Raw genomic sequence first — 21,761 nt, forward strand, 5'->3', positions numbered from 1 at the left:
TCCTAAACAGCCACTGTTTGAAATCCATTAATTCATGTACTGTATTTTTCCGTTTATAAGACACCCCCTACTTTTGGGGACCCCAAATTTAGAAAATAGGCATATGCACTACTCGTGTATAAGACGCCCCCAGATTTTAAACTTCATTTTAATGTAACAAAAACCTAGTCTTATAAACGGAAAAGTACAGTAATTCCCTCAGGCGCCCATGAGGAGTTTTAGGGGGTCCCTGGCCAGAGGATGCTTCCGGCCTCAAACAGAAGGATCAGGGGCTTGTTCCAGTTTTCCTGGTCTCGCGAGGCTTCTCCCTCGGCTTGGAAAATGTCACATTTGCCTCTCTTTTCCCTCAGTTTCCCAATTCATTGGCCGAAGGAGCCCCTGAAATACACTCAGCAGTGTTTAATTCTCTGTACAATCTCATGTAACCGGAGTTGGAAAGGGTCCCCCGAGGGTCATCCAGCCCAAACCCCTGCAATGCAGGAATCTCAAATAAAGCAGCCATGACAGGTGGTCATCCATATGTGTTACTTGGCTGTGGCTTGTAGGTGAGGGGAGATACGACCTCAGGTGCCGGTCTGCTTTTTTCCGCCTACATCTTGACAGTTTGCTGTTAAATAAATGTAGCTTTAAATGTACTGTACTGTATAATAAAATTTTCCTCATTATGTTCTTTGGCAGAGAGCTCCGCTGGAAAGTTTTGAAGACGACTTTAATAGGATGGAGGACATATTTCCCAATTAAGAGGAACAGCAGCCCTCCACACCCTGAGCTTTCTGGTAGTCCACTATAATTTATTTCATTCCGTAAAATCCACACACTGCTTGATGGTAAAGCGGAACAAAACCCTCAAAGGCCAGCTTGCAAAGAGAATAAAACAATGGAGCAGGCGAGGGGAGAGCTGCTCTTGTGCTTGGATCCTGCTTGCGGGTTTCTCAATAGAGGCATCCTGTTGACCACTGTGAGAAGGGGATGCTGGACCCTTTGGTCCTTCTTATGTTCTTATGGAACCTCCAGGTCCAGGGGCAGTCTATCTAGATTGCTAAGTTATTTGGGGTATTTGGCCACTTTGAGAGCAGGATGCTCTCAAATGATAGCATTCGAGTAAGTTGGAAGGAACATATTTTTGAATTTGCAGAAATCGGGATGTTTAAAGCAATATGAGTGTGAAACGACACAGATAAAAATAGAGATAGCATTGATTGTGTATACACTCGACAATAAAAGGGGGAAAAAGTATGCTGATGGAGATAACAGGAAGCCAAAAGCTAATTTATTTATTTTTAATTTTTGGTTGTTAAATTCCCCCCCCCCTTTTTTTCTTTTTTCTTCCTTGCTGATGTTTATGTGCCTTTTGTAACTGGGTGAATTATTGTATGGAAAATGTAAAAATTGTATATGTTTGGTGAAGAAAATAAATAAATAAATAAATAAATATTATTCTCAAAAGAGAGCAGGAGGCTGAGCTGGATGGGCCCCCTTTGCCCCGATCCAGCAGGCTCTTCTTATGTGGGGTGGAGGGAGACCATTGTCCAGGGGGAACAACTCTCTCCCCCCCCCCCTCGGCCAGCCTCTCTTCTCCAAGCAAGCACCATTGATTGACACCATAAAATAAGGAGGAGGAGGCTTTTTCTCAGTTGCTTTATTTTCTCTCCCCTCCCCAATGAATCATTCACAATGTTGACCTCATCATCATCATCATCATCCTATATCATTTCTCTGGCAACCGACCGGTCGCTGTGCTTCCTTCCATATTGCACTGAAAATTTGATCAAGTAAACGCCTGGATGTGAGGGGGGGGGGATGCGAGTGACAAAAGAGTTTCCCATGGGCAGACCATGGCGGTGGGGCCAGAGAGACCCAGGGGAAGAAGAAATGGCAGGCAGCTTCCTGTAGCTTGTGCCCAGCTTGTGCATTGCTGTGGGTATAGATGCATGGCATCGTGGGGAATCAGTGTTGCTACAGGCATATCTGGGACTGACCTGGAAGGAACGGGGCAGGGGGGAGCACAGCCAGTCTGTAGAGAGGGGAAGGGCAAGCAGAATCATAGAGTTGGACGGGACCGCCAGGGTTATCTAGTCAAACCCTCTGCAATGCACGAATCTTTCGCTCAATGTGGGGCTCAAACCCCTTGCCCTGAGATTAAGAGTCTCATGCTCTACCGACTGAGCTAGAGATCAGATTGTGGGCTGGTGCAGAAAGGGAGAAAGCGATTTCTCCAAAAGTGCTAGCCGTGGTCCCCGACCTGCAGAGACGACGCGAGACCCTTGCAAGGCGGCCTCCTCTTGCACCAGATGGCTGTGGCATCCAGGCAGTGGTCAAAGGCGCCTCGCTGAGGGATGTGCTCCTCCAAGTTCAGCCTCTGTGGGCAATGCAAGTCCTCGGAGGCAGAAGCCCAAATACCCCCCTGGGGCCCTGTTCCTTTTCCTCCACATCCTCCTTCCAACGTCACCAAGGACGCTGGTATTCAAGGGGGTGGCAGCACCCCAGTCCTAAAGTGCGAGAGTAAGCAAGAAGAAGGCAGCTCTCTAGCCCCCCCCCCGTCACTGCAGCTCCACTGCCTCTTCCTGGATCTGGGCCCCTGGGGACACATCCTGCGCAAATCCAGCATGCAGCCAGACCCAGCGTCCTTCCTGTGGCCCCGTTGCCAGGCTTCTTCATGGCCGCTTCAACTGGGGCCGAGCGATCCGTCTCTGCAGCCGCAGTACGCAGGGAGAGAAAGAGAAAGCAGAAAAGTGAGGCAGGGTCAGTGGAAATGACACTCCATTTCCCCATGCCACCTAGAAACCTATCCTGTGCCTGCTAGCATCCCCCGCCCGTTGCTTCTCCCCCTAATCTGAAAGGCACACAATCTTCTTGTGTGTCCTCGTTTGGAATGGGCCTTGCAGACTCCAGATCGGTTGTGCTTTCTTGCAAAACTGTGCCCCCCCCCAGCACCATTTTTTCTTGTACCGGCAGGGACGTGTCCACTTTGTCCAGGCGGGGTTGGAAGGAGCCCTTGTCTGTGGTGGAGCTGTCTTGCTCGCTGCTCATGCTGCTGTAAGGGTCTTCTGTGCAAAGGGCGAAGGAGGGAGAGAGAGAGCATATCAGTCATTTTTAAAGATTTGTTGGCCTCATTCAAATGGGCTTCCTCTTGCCCCAGCCCAGCCTCTCCACTTGCCCACCCAGACCTCTTCCAAGAAGGGAGGGAGCCACAGAGCCAGCTAGAACCTGCTTTATTTTTACAAACTGCATCTTCAAAGCTCTGGCAAGCAAAGTGGTCTTCCCTGTTGTGATAATGCAGCCCGTAATCAGGGCTGACGCTCATCCTCCCGCTCAGGTGCCTAGCGCTCCCTCCCAGAGCACAGAGTACATGAGAACCCCCACATATTATTTATTCATTTATATTTCCCCCCTCCTCCTCCTGGATCAGGGCGGGTTGGGGTGGCAGAGCATGTAAAGCCCTTCTGTCTGATTGCAGTTTGGGGACGTGGCTGTGTTTGACCTCCCCTGTTGCTCTTCACTTCCCTTTCTTATTTCCTTATTTCTGCCCGTGGGGTGGAATGTTTCTGTGCAACTTGACCCCTTCTGCAACCCCAGACCACCTGTAATCCAATTAACCTGCTGCTTCCTTCCAGGGCAAGGCAAGGAACATCCTCTGGGATGGAGGCTGGCAGCTGCCATGGAAACCCGGGCTTACCACCACCACCACCACCACTCGCAAGACCTCCCCTTCCTGACCTAGGCCTTGTGTCACATACCACCTGCTGCAGAGCTGCTGCTTTCCATTGCTGGGGCACTTGGATCAGGGCCTTCAGGACGAGCCACCCAGTCGGGCTCGTTTTCATACCACCTCTCTTCATCGGGAGGCAAATGCATCAGCCTGGAAGTGGGAGACCAAGAGAGGCCATCAGGGCAAAGGTCTCTCCTTTGGCCCATTTCGAGGGCAGCTTCCAGTTAAAACAGCAGAGACTGACCGAGTTGACAAGACTTTGAGTGTGGGCTCAAAGTCTCCTCCTACCTGTGTCCTTTCTCCTTCCAGCAACAGCGCCTCCAGCAGAGAAGCACGGCCAAGACCAGGATGATCAGCAGCAGCGCCGCCAGGCCCAGGGCCACCCCCACGGCCACCCCCACCTTGCTGATGCCTTGCTCACAGTGGTGGCCCACGAACCAGTAGGACTCTGACTGCTCACAGCTGTGGGAGGAAAGGCAGCGTCAAAAACCTGCAAGGAGGCAGGTAATGGGGCCCAGGATGCCTGGGTTCTTTACGGGGTGGGGAGCAGGGGGTGTTTCTGATGCTGCGTTATGGGGGGGGGCTGAGTGGCATCCAGGGCCTTAATTCAAGGTGACTGGTGCCCACAGGGAATTGCACCAATTTTCGTTCCCCTGTGCCACAGCCCCAGATCCTTTGCCACCACCCACTTCACCCCCTGGCTTGCTACTCACTAGCAACTGGGCCCCCCAGGGGTGACATAGCAGTTTCCGTTCACACAGCTGAAGGGGTCGGGGTGCCAAACACTGCAGTTAGAGACACACTGGAGGTCGCCACTGACGTTTCGTGCCGTGTAAAATTGCTGGATGTTTTGTGCCACCACGGAGGAGTTCTTGCACACACTTGACAGATCTGGAAAGGGAAAGGAAGGACACATTGGGGGCCCTGAATACCTCCCTTGTTCTTCCTCATCCTGCTTTCTTCCCCACCAACTATGATGGCGACTGATGGCCCTAGGATTAGCCTCTGTGCATCTCATATGTGACTGCACATGCAGAATCCTGGCAACATCTGTACCATCCAGCGGTGCCACAAGGTGTACGGGGGTTCATTGCATTTGTTTGCATGTGGTGGTCATGTTTTCTTGCTCATACGGCTCCACCGCCTCCACCCAGACATCCCACTGCAGCTCTTCAACATTAGGAATGTGTTAAGCCCCACACCGACCCCCTCGCACAGCTCAGTCCTCACCTTCAGGGCTCAGGGGCACTGCAGTCACATTACGCTCTCCAGTAAACCAAAGGGAATCTGAAGGAGAGGGGGAAAGTAAAGGTGAGGGACATCCAAGGGGAGGGGGAGCACCCAAGGGGAAGGACCTCTTCCCCCACCCACCAGCCATGCCTCCCTGCCACCAGAGTTGAAGGAAACGCACTTCCTCTGCTCGGCCATATGTCCAACCAGCAACCTGACACTCATCTCTGTGTGGGCAAGGGTGAAGCAGTTGGGGTTGGTTGATGTTACAGGGGCAGCTGCTGGTAACAGAGAGATGGGTCTGAACCCTCACCCCACAGCATGGATAACACCAGGATAACACCAGGTTGCGTCAGATTAGGCATAGATGAAACTTGTTCCATATGGCAGTGAAATTGGAAGACTAGGGAGACTTTGATTGGCACCTTTTTGGACAATGTTCCTCTGTTCCTCACCATACAGGACAAACCCAGTACCGGTAGGTAGCCTCAGATATGACGTAGATGAAGTACATTCTATTCTTAATGCCTGTTTTTCTCCGGGTGATTTCTAAGGGATAGCTCTGTCCCTAGCAAAACAGCGTATGGTAATTGCTTGGTTCAGGAGAGTGGGGATGGGCTTGGACTCAGTGGAGCTGCTCAGCTTCTGCAGAGAACTGGTACATCGGCCATCTCACAGCCTGTTTTTGGGTTACCACCTTGAGACCCCCATCCGATGCATGTTGACTCAGGGGTACACACAGTTGTGATGCTGGTGCAATTTACTCCCAAATAAGGAGGGACAGAATCACAGCCCTTGGATGACTTCTGCTTCCTCATGACAGCTGATCTGAAGACGCTTAATAAGAAGCCTTTCCTTCTGCTCCATTAGATGGATGGAATGTAGTGTAAACGTTTGCAACATTCATGCCATATTTGGGCTCCTTCAGCTGCCAGCCAGACCTTCCCACAAGAAGTGGCAGGTGCCTCCTCACCGTTGCCATTGGAAGTGTAATTCTTTTTCAGGGTCTGTCTGAGGTCCTTCATGGATTCATCGTAGGAAGCATTGAAGTCTGAGAAGTGAAGCTGCAGGAGCACCTCGTGGTCCACGATAACACTACCATTGCTGAGAAGAGGCAGCAGGAAGGAAGAGGGAGAAATCACTTAGCCACAACTGCAAAGGTGCCCTCAGCTAGCCTGATGTGAGGTGAATTATGCTAGTGGGCCAGGGGATTGCGTGGCACCAAGCAGCACCCTCCCTCCCATACTTGGTCCCCAGCTGTATCACTTCGGTGACTCACCTCAGCCGAATCACCTTTACACCCATGTAGCCAGGAACGTCCACATAGAAGATGTTCATCTGCAAGGAGAGAGAGCTCTCATCTCAGCTGCATAGACAGCAACAGTCGGACGCACCAACCAAAAGCAGGGTCTGCACATTGGCAGCAGAGCAGCTGCTGTCTGCAAGCATCACCAGCCCTCTGTATCTACTCAGACAGAGCGTGGCTTTGAGGTGTGTGAGAGCAGTCCTAGAATCATAGAACCATAGAGTTGGAAGGGACCTGAGGGTCATTTGGTCCAATCCCTGTCATACAGGCATTTCCACAGCAGCAGAAACAAGAAAACGTCTATGTAGGGTATGAACTATCGGATCTAAGCTACATACAGTATTGTAGAAGAAACAGCTTTCTATACTCATCTGATAGCTACATTTCCACATCTGGCTATCTAGGTGTTCCTGATTGTGTTGCCAGATGTGCTAAGCGGACAAATCTCTGTTAATGAAGGAAAGGCACGTTAACGGGACCCAGACTCAAAAGTAACAATAGGTCTGCCTGGAAGTGATCACTTTCCTGAGAGGGCGTCCTCTATGCACACCCAACCACCCCTCACCTGTTCCACAAAGATCTTCACAAATGTCTTGAAGGCAGAGGAGCTGGGATTCACCATCTCTGGGCTGAACTTCCAATTCTTCACTGTTACAGAGACATTGATTGTGGCCTCAACAGTCACTGTGATCAGAAAGCACAAGAGTCATTAAACATGAAGGTACAGCCACAGTTTCAGAGTCCATTTGTGAGGATGAACACTTCAGGTGTTCATTGAGTCACAGGAGAATTGCAGTGATCATGGAAACAACATGAAAAACCTATGGCTCCACCCCAAAGGGTGCAGAGAAAGGGCGCTGGTACAGGGTGTGAAATACACTGGAATGTGCGGGTATCACCTCAGTGTAGTCTACTCTTGCTGACACGAACTCTCCAAGTCCTGAGGCAGGTGACATTCTTGTCCATCTGCTGCTGCTGCTGCTATCAGAAGCTATTAGTAAGTACAGGTGAAGAGGAAAACCCCACAGACCCAGGCTTTCTAGGCATGTGGACAAGCCTGAGTAGATTGTATCTACTCAGATACAACCAGTTTTATACACTGTTGGTATGTAAGTCATCTGCATCCAGAAAAGGTAAGGTTCTATATCAAACCATCCATGCGTGGCTGAAATTTTCAAATCAGGCATTTTTCACCCGAAGGGATAACCACAACTACACAACCTCCCAGTTGCATGGTGAAGGGAGCACAATGCTGCCATGCCCTTTATCTCTCCCCTGCCCCCATCATGGTCTTGTTGAAAGGGGTTGCAGCACTTAGGTAGCCCAGGCATGTCCAACAGGTAGATCGTGATCTACCAGTAGATCACTGGACGTCTGCGGTAGATCACTGGTAGATCATTGGCTCCCCCCAAAGAAGCTGAACAACTGTGGCTCCCCTTAAAAAAGCTGAACATTTTACCTCCTCCCGGAAAAAAACTCAACAACTTTGACCCCCCCCAAATGGGCCTTACTCCTTCCTAAAAAAAGCTCAACAGCTCAACAACCTTGACCTGAACCTCAACAAAGGGGGTAGATCACTGCCAACTCTATGAGTAGATCGCAGTCTTTTGGGAGTTGGCCACCCCTGAGGTAGAAACCATCCACAAGGGTATTGTTTTGTTCTCCCCAGTCCTGCAGGCTGGATGCTTCTCCCTGTTAAGCTTGCATAGGCTTGCCACCTCAGGTAGCACTTGGGAAGCGTCTTCCCATTGACAACTCCTGTCTCTTTGGGGTGAAAAGACACCTTGTGAGGATGAACCTGTCAGATGTCTGCGCAGTTGCAGGATAATTTGCAGTGATGATGGGAACAACATGGATTGCCTTTGGATCCACATCAAAGAGTTCAGAGAATGAGTGCGTATACAGGTGTGAAATGCACTGGAACCTGCCCATCTCAACTCGATGTAGTCTCCTCTGAGTGGCAATTGCCGTACTCTCCAGGGCCTGAAGCAGACAAGGCTCTTGCTTACTGTGCGCTGCTTGTTGGCATCTGTTTGTCTCCAGAGACATTATGGCAAGCATCTCTGGGGTGAAGTCTAACCATGCATTAGCAGCCCCAAAGGAAGCCTGGGCAGTGTGTATGGAGGCTCTGGGTTGGCCAGACGGCAAATCTCCCCCCACCCCACCCCAGCCTCACTGATGTGGTCCAAAGGAAAGCAGAGGAATACGCTTGGCACCAGCTTGGCTGCAGGAGTTGGCAGAAGGAGGCGTACAAGGCACCATCCAACCGTCTTAAGGACTCCACTCTGGGTTTGTGTACGGTTTACTCCTCAGCCTTTCCTTCTTCCAAAGATCTCCCACAAGACAGCAGAGGTTTGGCACCAGAGTTTTCCTTCTCCTAGATTAGCTACCTTCCCAGGTTGTTTAGCTCCATGTGCTCCTCATTTCCCTCTACATCACGGGCAGAAACTGCCTTCATGACCATTGGACCCCACTATTGGTCTTGTCTGGTCAATCTGCTGGAGCCTGTCTTTGCATGCAGGGGAAGTCCCTAACTCACTGAGGGTCTGAGACCCACTGGCCATCCTAATTTGGTTTAGCCGGCCAGTTGTGGTTGCTGTCCCATGCTGACAGCTTCCAGGAGCCACAGTTGAGAGCTGAGTGCAGGGTGGAGACCAAAGTGGACAAACTACCCCAGAGGGAGCATGACGTGTCTCTCACTGGAGTTACTACCCCTCCCCCTAACACCCCAGACTGCTGCTACTGGAACCTTTTAATCTGTAGGCAACAGGGAGGTGCCACAGAACAAAAACACCATTTTGGATTAGCGAGCTAGGCCACCTTTCCTTGCAAACGTGACTAAGTAAACTATATACCTTATACAGCTTCCAATGTGCCACCAGTTTCACACACTGTTGATATGCAAGCCATCAGCATCCAGAAATGCTGCCATTCTATCTCAACCCACATCCATGGGGGCTGCAAACCTTTCCCTTCTTTCTAAGTACTGAAAGAAACTTTAAATCTCACCATGGACAGAATTCCCTTTGCAAAGTGAGAGTGCAGGCAATGGAAGGTCAGAGTGGACCCCCAACCTGTGGCCTCCAGATGTTGGGCCAGAACTACTCATCCTCCCTGGCCATTGGCCATGTTTGCTGGGGCAGAGGGGAGCCGGGAGCCCAAGAGAACAACATCTGGAGGGCACCAGGCTACGGAAGGCTGTCCTGGCCCTAGGCTTCCATGGAAAAAATGGTCAGCATGGCAGAGAAGCAAGATCACTCCCAAGAGTGGCAGGTGGTCATTGGACTAAGGGGACTAGCCTAGTCCCCTAAATGGTCCCCTGGAGCCTCCTTGGCAAAGCCTGGGAAGCTTCTGCCTGGCTTAGGGAGGGAGGTGTGAGGCTCCGATGGGTCCAAGATCTGTCCTGTCATCTTCCCAGAGCCCATCTGGCTTTTGGAAGGAGGCAAGTGGCTCCAGCATCCTGTCAGGGCCCTGTCACCTCCTTTGCAAAGGAGGGAAGATTCTACCTGGCTCAGGGAGGGAGGCGTGATGCTCACGTGCGCAGTGTCAGGATGTCGCATACATGACATTGATCTCCCACACCCCTCACAAGCTAGAGCCTCTGGCCCTAACTGTTCCCCTATGAAAAATTTCACCGCACAACACTGAGTGGCCCAACAACACAAAACAAAGTCTAGAGCCTCAGAGCCATAGATTCAGCCCACTCTTTTCAAATGGAAAACTTGTGAGCAGGAAGTCTTGTCCGAATAATGCTCAGACTTACCCACTTGGACTTCATTTTCTGCCTCTTCACAACGTCGCCCAGTATAGGGAGGTGGGCACTGACAACGACCCCCGACTAACACTCCTCCATTAAGGCACATAAGAGGGACAACTGTGGTGGAAGGAGCTGAGCAAGAGGAAGAGAACAGAGCATAGCCAAAATGTAAGAAATTTACCAAGGAGCCCTCATATATGACAATGATGTTGATGATCCAACAATTTATATGCTGTACCGCTTAATGGTATTATTTCTAAGAAGTGTCCAGTGAGGGTTCAAGAGCGATTCAAGTGATCAATTAGATTTCATCAGAAAATCAAAAAGTGTTGCTTAAACTGCTTGCTGAAACCAACAAAGCCTCTATAGGTGCCTGAAGTTCAGTCAACAAGAGGTCTCAGCCAAGAGATAGTTCCACAATTCTAAACACACAGCTCACGCGGGATGTGAGCTGTGTGCCTGAGTCATGGAGGACCACTTAGAGCCACTCCCACAAAGACGGGAGTGATTTAACAACGCACTAAGCAGTATTGAAGAAATCCTGGATTCAGGTTAAGGCACCGAAACATATGCACAGCACGTGTAAACTGTTGAGCCCTGGAATACTGTGCTGGCAGATAAACATCATTTCCATATGAATATATAGATACATACCAGAGGAACTTGTAGGCTGTGAACTAGTAGATGTGCGTCCACGAGTAGTAGTGGAAGGGGGAGATTCCTTTGCGGTGTATATTTTTGTAGAAGTATAAGCAGAAGGTGTTGTGGTTCCATACACAGAAGGTGTTGTTTTCAAATTTGTAGAAATGGATGTTTCACTTGTTGTGCTTGGTGTCCCCCTAGAAGGGATAGGCAACAAATTGTATTGGACTATTTTTTTAAAATGCACGTAACTATTCACCACTGATAGTGCTTATTGGACCCGCCTAGAGGGACCGCATTTTCCGGGCAGAATGATGGGGGTGGAGACGCTCCTTCAGGTATACTGGACCGAGGCCGTTTAGGGCTTTAAAGGTCAGCACCAACACGTGGAATTGTGCTCGGAAACGTACTGGGAGCCAATGCAGGTCTTTCAAGACCGGTGTTATGTGGTCTCGGCAGCCGCTCCCATCACCAGTCTAGCTGCCGCATTCTGGATTAGTTGTAGTTTCCGGGTCACCTTCAAAGGTAGCCCCACATAGAGCGCATTGCAGTAGTCCAAGTGAGAGAGAACTAGAGCATGCACCACTCTGGTGAGACAGTCGGTGGGCAGGTACCACGTCTCCACTCCCACCTTCATCCCCTGGCGTGCTACTCACTGGCATTGAGGCCCCTCAGAGGTGATGTGGCACTTTCCATTCACACAGTGGAATGGGTGGGGGTTCCAAGCGCTGCAGTTAGAGACACACTGAAGTGTGTTGTTGATGACCTTTGCCACATAATATGGCTGGAGGTTGTGTGCCACCACTGAGACATTCTTGCATTCGTCTGACAGATCTGGGAATGGAAAAGGAGGGAGAAGGGTCACCAAGGAAGAATGCAAATGCCTCACAATGCCACATGCATGGGACTAGGAGAACGAGAGGGGAGGCTGCCAGGCTGCTGGATCATCATCATCAATATATATTTATACCCCACACACCAACCCCATCGCACACCTCAGTCCTCACCTTCGGGGCTCAGGGGCACTGCGGTCACACGAGATGCTCCTTCAGTAAAGCAGAGCTGATCTAAAGGAGAGGGGGAAAGCAAAGGTGAGGCTTCTGAAAGGAAGAAATCACTGGGGGTGGGGGGGTGGGGCATCGATGGGGAGGGACCTCTTCTTCTGCTCCTGCCCCCACCAGTTATGATTCCCTGCCACCAAGGTTAAAGGAAGCACACCTCTTCCGACAGGAAGCAACCTAACATCCATCTCTATGTGGGCATGGGAACATCAGCTGTGGTGGGTTGATGTTTCAGCACAGCTTCTGGGGTAACAGAGAAGGGTTTCCACCCGGACTGCTCAGCCTGGGTGGATGACCCTAGGTGGCCTCAGATATGGCATAACTGAGGCGCATTCTATTCTATTCTAGATGGATGGAATATAGTACAAGAGCTGCCTTGCAACATTCTCTGTTTAGGGAAGTTTTTAATGGTTGTTGTTTTATTCTGTTTTTAATCTGTTGGGAGCCACCCAGAATGGCTGGGGAAACCCAGCCAGATGGGTGGGTATAAATTATTATTATTATTATTATTATTATTATTATTATTATTATTATTCACGCCAAGGACATCCTTGGGCTCCTTCAGCTGTCAGCCAGACCTTCCCACAATATGCGGCAGGTGCCTTCTCACCTTTGTCATTGGAAGTGCAATTATTTTGCAAGGTCTGTGAGAGGTTCTTCATGGAAGCATTGTAAGAAGCATTGAAGTCTGAGAAGTGAAGCTGCAGGAGCACCTCGTGGTCCACGATAACACTGCCATTGCTGAGAAGAGGCAGCAGGAAGGAAGAGGGAGAAATCACTTAGCCACAACCGAAAAGGTGCCCTCTGCCAGCCTGATGTCAGGTGAATGATGCTAGTGGGGACTGTCAATTAAAGGGGCATGGCCTCTCACAGCAGGGGGCCAGGAGATTGCGTGGCACCAAGCAGCACCCTCCCTCCCATACTTGGTCCCCAGCTGTTTCTATTCTGTGACTCACCTCAGCCGAATCACCTTTACACCCGTGTAACCAGGAATGTCCGCATATAAGATGTTCATCTGCAAAGAGAGAGAGGTCTCATCTCAGCTGCATAGACAGCAACAGATGGAAGCCACCAATCAACAGTAGTGTCTGCACATTGGCAGCAGAGCAGCTGCTGTCTACAAGCATCACCACCCCCTCCCCAACATATCAGACAGATTATGTCTTTGAGGTGCATGTCAGCAGTCCTAGAATCATACAATTGTAGAGTTGGAAGGGTCCTAAGGGTTACTGGGTCCAATCCCTGCAATGCAGGAATATCCACAGCAGCAGAAACAACAAAAAACTCTACATTTATAAGATACTGGTTTGTTGATCTGAGAAATACCAAACCCCCAATCCCAGCAGATTCTTGGTCGCTCCTGTGTGCTGAGCAGGGCATCTCTATCCTGCTCTGCTCCTGTAACTCCTCCATCCTTCCAAGACACCTTTGGGGTATCTCCTGGTCTGGGCATGGCTAGTCTGTGGCCCTCCCTCAGCTGTTGTTGGACTCCAGTTCCCAGCAGGCAGCCTGGCCAAAGGTATGGGATGACTATAACGGCTGGAAGATGACCTTTGTCACTTTAACACTGGTCTTTCAAAAGTGACAATTAGGAAGACAGTTCCTGATGTGTGTATTAGGGTATGAACCATCCGTTCTGAGGCACATATTACAGAAACAGCTTTCTATACTCATCTGATAGCTCCATTTCCAGGCATTCCAAATGAGGGAAACCTGACTGTGAATGAGCTTCACCACTGGGAAATGGAGCATGAATGAGGTCTGGACTCAGAAGTGACCATAGGGTTTGGGTTTGGGTGTGAGAATTTTCGGGGGTATCACCTCTCTGTGCACCCCCAGCCCCCCTCACCTGTTCCTCAAAGATCTTCACAAATGTCTTGAAGGCAGAGGAGCTGGAATTCACCATCTCTGGGCTGAACATCCGATTCTTCACTGTTACAGAGACATTGATTGTGGCCTCAACAGTCACTGTGATCAGAAAGCACAAGAGTCATCCATATATATATAAATGTAGGCATTGTGCAACCAGATGAAACAGCCTTTCTCCATAACCACTGAACCCAATTGAAACAAATTTGGCCACAGCTACCTTGCCTACCAGTGAGGGATCTGGCATAAAAATTATCAAAAAACCACACTTTCACACCTAAAACAATGATTAAAGACAAAAAAAGTGGCGCACAGATTATACATCAGCAGCAGAAAGCTCTGAAGACTCCAGCAGCATCCAATAGAAAGGCAGATCGCAGGCTGCTGCCTCCAAAGCCGCACCACCAGATGACATCACAAAATTCCACAGCAACCAACTGAAAACAGTCCTGAAGCAAGGCCCAACATTTCCCAGCAGAATGAATAGGCCGCAGCAGACCAGGCAGCTTTCCAGACTAGGCCAAGTGGAGGTAGGGGCCTGCCTGGGTGGGGGATGGGGGGCCCAAATAGGGGGCAGGGATAGGTAATGGGTCAGAACAGGGTGGGGGGAGACACAGGGATGCACCTATGTAAACATAACACATGAAAAACAGGGGGACTCTGAAGGTGAGGGGAGTCTGAAGGGGGACTCTGAGGCTCCAATTAACAAACTGAGCCACCGCAGGTTTTTTATGGGACTGAACAGCTCGGGCGTTTCGGAATGCGCCTTCTGTTTAATAAACACCTGGCAGCATTAGGGATTCGTTCATCATTTCCCCTAACACGCACTTGGGGGCATGGCGAGGGGTTTTTGCTTTTTAATTTAGCGGGCGTTGTGTCACATGCGGGGCTCCGGCGGCCATTTTAAGTAAGGGCAGTCGTGCACCTCTTAACCTAGGCTTCAACCCCCCCCCTCGATTTACAATCCCCTACCTTCCCCTTGCCACTTCCTGGGTTTTTTATGGAACCGAAGAGCTCGAGCGCTTCGGAACACGCCTTCTGTTGCTACGGGGCTGTGGGGCTTCGCTATTTGACACCCCCCCCATCGGGTTTTTTACCACAATTACAAATCCTCCCTGGCCATTGGCCACGCTCACTGAGGCAGATGGAAGGACAGCCATGTCTGGAGAGCACAAGGTTAGGGAAGGCTGGCTTGGGCACTCCTGTCTCAAGACTTCAACAGAGAAACATCCAGGTCATCAAAGAAGCAAGATCACTCCCAGGAATGCAAAACAAGGTTTTAAGCTGCAAGGCCTCAAATATTACCCACCTAGAAAATTACTATACATACCTGGACATTCCTGAGCTTTTGTTTTCAAAGGAAGAGACCGGGGGGGGGGGGGAGGCTAGTACTAATAATGCTCAGACTTACCCACTTGGACTTCATTCTTTGCCTCTTCGCAACGCTGCCCAATATAGGGAGACGGACAGTGACAACGACTCTCGACAAGCACTCCTCCATTAAGGCACCCAAGAGGGACAACTGTGGTGGAAGAAGCTGGATAAGAGGAAGAAAACAGAACATTAACAACATTTAAAAACAAGCCGACAAAAGAGCCCTCATATCAGCATCCAACCATTTATATGCTCTACTGCTGAAAGCGATTATTTCTAAAAAGTGTCCAGTGAAGGTGCAAAAGCAATACAAATGATAAAATCAATTAAATCTCATCAGAAAATCAAAAAGTGTTGCCTAAACTACTTACTGAAAACAACAAAGCCTCTACAGGTGCCAGAAGTTCAGTAAAGAAGAGGTCTCAGCCAAGAGATAGTTTCACAGAACTGGGCCATGATTCTGAACACACAGCTCATGTGGGATGCCTGACTCATGGGTAACCACTTAGAGCCACTCCCACAAAGACGGGAGTGATCTATCAGGGATATAACGCCTCAAATGGTATTGAAGATTTCTTAAAGGCCTTACAAATTAATACAATAACTTTGTAGTTGGCCCAGTAGCATATGGGCTGCATGTGTAAACTGTTAAGCACTGGAATTATGTGCTGGGAGATAAACATCATTTCCATATGATTACACAGATACTTACCAGATGAAGTTGTAAGCTGTGAATTTGTTGATGTGCGTCCACGAGTAGTGGTGGAAGGTGAAGATGCCTTGGCGGTGGATATTTTGGTAGTAGTATAAGCAAAAGGTGTTAATGTAGTGGGCAACAGTGTTGGGGTCATTTCTGATATGCTAGTAGTAGAGTGTGTGGTTATGGTCTCAGTGATGGATGCAGATGATAATGTTGTATTGGAAGTGCTTTGTGCAACAACAGTGGTGAAAGTCTCTGTACTTGTTTCAAGGGATGTCGATGAATGAGATTTTCCACTAGTAGCAATTTCAGTGCTAGCAGATCCATGATAGGTTGTGGAAGTTGTAAGCAGTGAGGAGCTCCCTTCTGGTGTACGGGAGTAATCAATTGTGGTGTTGGTGCTAGCAGATAGGATAGCTGCAGTTGTCTCAGAAGGCTTGGGACTGGAAGTAAAAGGGGTGATGGATGAATTAGGTGTTGCGGTCTCACTAGTTGTGGTTGTAGTTTCAGAAGTCAGCTCACTGGAGGAGGCAGACATTGTTGACTGAGAAGACACCTCTGTTGTGGATGATTGTTCAGTGGTGGAAGAACTAGACATCACTGTGTACTCAGATGAGGTTCCTTGTGGTGTAGTCTGCTTGAAGTGCTCAGTGGGTGTGTTTGTGCTTGAAGTTATTGTGGGTGCAGTTGTCTCAGAAGGCTCAGAACTGGAAGTAAAAGGAGTAATGGATGGAGTGGGTGTTGTACTCTCAGTAGTAGTGCTTGTACCTTCAGAGGTCAACTCACTGGAGGAGGCAGACATTGTTGACTGAGAAGACACCTCTGTTGTGGATGATTGTTCAGTGGTGGAAGAACTAGACATCACTGTGTACTCATATGAGGTTCCTTGTGGTGTAGTCTGCTTGAAGTGCTCAGTGGGTGTGTTTGTGCTTGAAGTTAGTGTGGGTGCAGTTGTCTCAGAAGGCTCAGAACTGGAAGTAAGAGGAGTAATGGATGGAGTGGGTGTTGTACTCTCAGTAGTAGTGCTTGTAGTTTCAGAGGTCAACTCACTGGAGGACATGGACAATGTTGACAGAGAAGACACCTCTGTTGTGGATGATTGTTCAGTGGTGGAAGAACTAAACATCACTGTGTACTCAGATGAGGTTCCTTGTGGTGTAGTCTGCTTGAAGTGCTCAGTGGGTGTGTTTGTGCTTGAAGTTAGTGTGGGTGCAATTGTCTCAGAAGGCTCAGAACTGGAAGTAAAAGGAGTAATGGATGGAGTAGGTGTTGGACTCTCAGTAGTAGTGTGTGTAGTTTCAGAGGTCAACTCGATGGAGGAGGCAGACATTGTTGACTGAGAAGACAGCTGTTTTGTGGAGGGTTGCTCAGTGGTGGAAGAAATAGACATAACTGTGTACTCAGATGAGGTTTCTTGTGGTGTAGTCTGCTTCACGTGCTCAGTGGGTGTGTTTGTGCTTGAAGTTAGTGTGGGTGCAGTTGTCTCAGAAGGCTCAGAACTGGAAGTAAAAGGAGTAATGGATGGAGTGGGTGTTGTACTCTCAGTAGTAGTGCTTGTACCTTCAGAGGTCAACTCACTGGAGAAGGCAGACAATGTTGACTGAGAAGACACCTCTGTTGTGGATGGTTGTTTAGTGGTGGAAGAAGTAGACATCACTGTGTACTCAGATGAGGTTCCTTGTGGTGTAGTCTGCTTGAAGTGCTCAGTGGGTGTGTTTGTGCTTGAAGTTATTGTGGGTGCAGTTGTCTCAGAAGGCTCAGAACTGGAAGTAAAAGGAGTAATGGATGGAGTTGGTGTTGTACTCTCAGTAGTAGTGCTTGTAGTTTCAGAGGTCAACTCACTGGAGGATATGGACAATGTTGACTGAGAAGACACCTCTGTTGTGGATGATTGCTCAGTGGTGGAAGAACTAGACATCACTGTGTACTCAGATGAGGTTCCTTGTGGTGTAGTCTGCTTGAAGTGCTCAGTGGGTGTGTTTGTGCTTGAAGTTATTGTGGGTGCAGTTGTCTCAGAAGGCTCAGAACTGGAAGTAAAAGGAGTAATGGATGGAGTTGGTGTTGTACTCTCAGTAGTAGTGCTTGTAGTTTCAGAGGTCAACTCACTGGAGGATATGGACAATGTTGACTGAGAAGACACCTCTGTTGTGGATGATTGCTCAGTGGTGGAAGAACTAGACATCACTGTGTACTCAGATGAGGTTCCTTGTGGTGTAGTCTGCTTCACGTGCTCAGTGGGTGCCTTTGTGCTTAAAGATAGGAAGGGTGCAGTCGTCTCAGAAGGCTCAGAACTGGAAGTAAAAGGAGTCATGGATGGAGTTGGTGTTGTACTCTCAGTAGTAGTGTGTGTAGTTTCAGAGGTCAACTCGATGGAGGAGGCAGACATTGTTGACTGAGAAGACAGCTGTTTTGTGGAGGGTTGCTCAGTGGTGGAAGAAATAGACATAACTGTGTACTCAGATGAGGTTTCTTGTGGTGTAGTCTGCTTCATGTGCTCAGTGGGTGTGTTTGTGCTTGAAGTTAGTGTGGGTGCAGTTGTCTCAGAAGGCTCGGAACTGGAAGTAAAAGGAGTAATGGATGGAGTGGGTGTTGTACTCTCAGTAATAGTGCTTGTACCTTCAGAGGTCAACTCACTGGAGGAGGCAGACATTGTTGACTGAGAAGACACCTCTGTTGTGGATGATTGTTCAGTGGTGGAAGAACTAGACATCACTGTGTACTCAGATGAGGTTCCTTGTGGTGTAGTCTGCTTGAAGTGCTCAGTGGGTGTGTTTGTGCTTGAAGTTATTGTGGGTGCAGTTGTCTCAGAAGGCTCAGAACTGGAAGTAAAAGGAGTAATGGATGGAGTGGGTGTTGTACTCTCAGTAGTAGTGCTTGTAGTTTCAGAGGTCAACTCACTGGAGGATATGGACAATGTTGACTGAGAAGACACCTCTGTTGTGGATGATTGCTCAGTGGTGGAAGAACTAGACATCACTGTGTACTCAGATGAGGTTCCTTGTGGTGTAGTCTGCTTCACGTGCTCAGTGGGTGCCTTTGTGCTTAAAGATAGGAAGGGTGCAGTCGTCTCAGAAGGCTCAGAACTGGAAGTAAAAGGAGTCATGGATGGAGTTGGTGTTGTACTCTCAGTAGTAGTGTGTGTAGTTTCAGAGGTCAACTCGATGGAGGAGGCAGACATTGTTGACTGAGAAGACAGCTGTTTTGTGGAGGGTTGCTCAGTGGTGGAAGAAATAGACATAACTGTGTACTCAGATGAGGTTTCTTGTGGTGTAGTCTGCTTCATGTGCTCAGTGGGTGTGTTTGTGCTTGAAGTTAGTGTGGGTGCAGTTGTCTCAGAAGGCTCGGAACTGGAAGTAAAAGGGGTAATGGATGGAGTGGGTGTTGTACTCTCAGTAGTAGTGCTTGTACCTTCAGAGGTCAACTCACTGGAGGAGGCAGACATTGTTGACTGAGAAGACACCTCTGTTGTGGATGATTGTTCAGTGGTAGAAGAACTAGACATCACTGTGTACTCAGATGAGGTTCCTTGTGGTGTAGTCTGCTTGAAGTGCTCAGTGGGTGTGTTTGTGCTTGAAGTTAGTGTGGGTGCAATTGTCTCAGAAGGCTCAGAACTGGAAGTAAAAGGAGTAATGGATGGAGTAGGTGTTGGACTCTCAGTAGTAGTGTGTGTAGTTTCAGAGGTCAACTCGATGGAGGAGGCAGACATTGTTGACTGAGAAGACAGCTGTTTTGTGGAGGGTTGCTCAGTGGGGGAAGAAATAGACATAACTGTGTACTCAGATGAGGTTTCTTGTGGTGTAGTCTGCTTCACGTGCTCAGTGGGTGTGTTTGTGCTTGAAGTAAGTGTGGGTGCAGTTGTCTCAGAAGGCTCGGAACTGGAAGTAAAAGGAGTAATGGATGGAGTGGGTGTTGTACTCTCAGTAGTAGTGCTTGTACCTTCAGAGGTCAACTCACTGGAGGAGGCAGACATTGTTGACTGAGAAGACACCTCTGTTGTGGATGATTGTTCAGTGGTGGAAGAACTAGACATCACTGTGTACTCAGATGAGGTTCCTTGTGGTGTAGTCTGCTTGAAGTGCTCAGTGGGTGTGTTTGTGCTTGAAGTTAGTGTGGGTGCAGTTGTCTCAGAAGGCTCAGAACTGGAAGTAAAAGGAGTCACGGATGGAGTGGGTGTTGTACTCTCAGTAGTAGTGCTTGTAGTTTCAGAGGTCAACTCACTGGAGGATATGGACAATGTTGACTGAGAAGACACCTCTGTTGTGGATGGTTGTTCAGTGGTGGAAGAACTAGACATCACTGTGTACTCAGATGAGGTTTCTTGTGGTGTAGTCTGCTTGAAGTGCTCAGTGGGTGCATTTGTGCTTAAAGATAGGAAGGGTGCAGTCATCTCAGAAGGCTCAGAACTGGAAGTAAAAGGAGTCACGGATGGAGTTGGTGTTGTACTCTCAGTAGTAGTGCTTGTAGTTTCAGAGGTCAACTCACTGGAGGACATGGACAATGTTGACAGAGAAGACACCTCTGTTGTGGATGATTGTTCAGTGGTGGAAGAACTAAACATCACTGTGTACTCAGATGAGGTTCCTTGTGGTGTAGTCTGCTTCACGTGCTCAGTGGGTGTGTTTGTGCTTGAAGTTAGTGTGGGTGCAATTGTCTCAGAAGGCTCAGAACTGGAAGTAAAAGGAGTAATGGATGGAGTAGGTGTTGGACTCTCAGTAGTAGTGTGTGTAGTTTCAGAGGTCAACTCGATGGAGGAGGCAGACATTGTTGACTGAGAAGACAGCTGTTTTGTGGAGGGTTGCTCAGTGGTGGAAGAAATAGACATAACTGTGTACTCAGATGAGGTTTCTTGTGGTGTAGTCTGCTTCACGTGCTCAGTGGGTGTGTTTGTGCTTGAAGTTAGTGTGGGTGCAGTTGTCTCAGAAGGCTCGGAACTGGAAGTAAAAGGAGTAATGGATGGAGTAGGGGTCGTACTCTCAGTAGTAGTGTTTGTAGTTTCAGAGGTCAACTCGATGGAGGAGGCAGACATTGTTGACTGAGAAGACAGCTGTTTTGTGGAGGGTTGCTCAGTGGTGGAAGAACTAGACATCACTGTGTACTCAGATGAGGTTCCTTGTGGTGTAGTCTGCTTGAAGTGCTCAGTGGGTGTGTTTGTGCTTGAAGTTAGTGTGGGTGCAGTTGTCTCAGAAGGCTCAGAACTGGAAGTAAAAGGAGTAATGGATGGAGTGGGTGTTGTACTCTCAGTAGTAGTGCTTGTAGTTTCAGAGGTCAACTCACTGGAGGAGGCAGACAATGTTGACTGAAAAGACACCTCTGTTGTGGATGGTTGTTCAGTGGTGGAAGAACTAGACATCACTATGTACTCAGATGAGGTTCCTTGTGGTGTAGTCTGCTTGAAGTGCTCAGTGGGTGTGTTTGTGCTTGAAGTTAGTGTGGGTGCAGTCGTCTCAGAAGGCTCAGAACTGGAAGTAAAAGGAGTCACGGATGGAGTTGGTGTTGTACTCTCAGTAGTAGTGCTTGTAGTTTCAGAGGTCAACTCACTGGAGGATATGGACAATGTTGACTGAGAAAACACCTCTGTTGTGGATGATTGCTCAGTGGTGGAAGAACTAGACATCACTGTGTACTCAGATGAGGTTCCTTGTGGTGTAGTCTGCTTCAAGTGCTCAGTGGGTGTGTTTGTGCTTGAAGTTAGTGTGGGTGCAGTTGTTTCAGAAGGCTCGGAACTGGAAGTAAAAGGAGTAATGGATGGAATAGGTGTACTCTCAGTAGTAGTGCTTGTAGTTTCAGAGGTCAACTCGATGGAGGATATGGACAATGTTGACTGAGAAGACACCTCTGTTGTGGATGGTTGCTCAGTGGTGGAAGAAGTAGACATCACTGTGTACTCAGATGAGGTTCCTTGTGGTGTAGTCTGCTTGAAGTGCTCAGTGGGTGTGTTTGAAGTTAGTGTGGGTGCAATTGTCTCAGAAGGCTCAGAACTGGAAGTAAAAGGAGTCACGGATGGAGTTGGTGTTGTACTCTCAGTAGTAGTGCTTGTAGTTTCAGAGGTCAACTCACTGGAGGATATGGACAATGTTGACAGAGAAGACACCTCTGTTGTGGATGGTTGTTCA

At 48.8% G+C, this 21,761-nt stretch overlaps 1 protein-coding gene across 1 annotated transcript; it reads right to left on the reverse strand.

Annotated features, from left to right (window-relative positions):
- Window positions 1-1,624: 1,624 nt before the first annotated feature.
- LOC118095860 (uncharacterized) lies at window positions 1,625-16,253 on the reverse strand. Its single transcript, XM_088655984.1, has 18 exons — window positions 15,661-16,253; window positions 14,986-15,111; window positions 13,555-13,673; window positions 12,662-12,720; window positions 12,316-12,446; window positions 11,652-11,711; window positions 11,301-11,478; window positions 10,657-10,841; window positions 10,009-10,134; window positions 6,811-6,929; window positions 6,219-6,277; window positions 5,913-6,043; window positions 4,940-4,996; window positions 4,423-4,600; window positions 3,998-4,171; window positions 3,738-3,859; window positions 2,950-3,047; window positions 1,625-2,690 (listed from the first exon to the last, which is right to left on the reverse strand). The coding sequence occupies exons 1-18, from the start codon at window positions 16,244-16,246 to the stop codon at window positions 2,655-2,657; spliced, it is 2,544 nt and encodes an 847-aa protein (XP_088512110.1). The 5' UTR covers window positions 16,247-16,253; the 3' UTR covers window positions 1,625-2,654.
- Between the last annotated feature and the right edge of the window lie 5,508 nt (window positions 16,254-21,761).

Source organism: Zootoca vivipara, chromosome 12, assembly GCF_965207765.1.
Source record: "Zootoca vivipara chromosome 12, rZooViv2.hap1.1, whole genome shotgun sequence".
NCBI classification, from domain to species: Eukaryota; Metazoa; Chordata; class Lepidosauria; order Squamata; family Lacertidae; genus Zootoca; species Zootoca vivipara.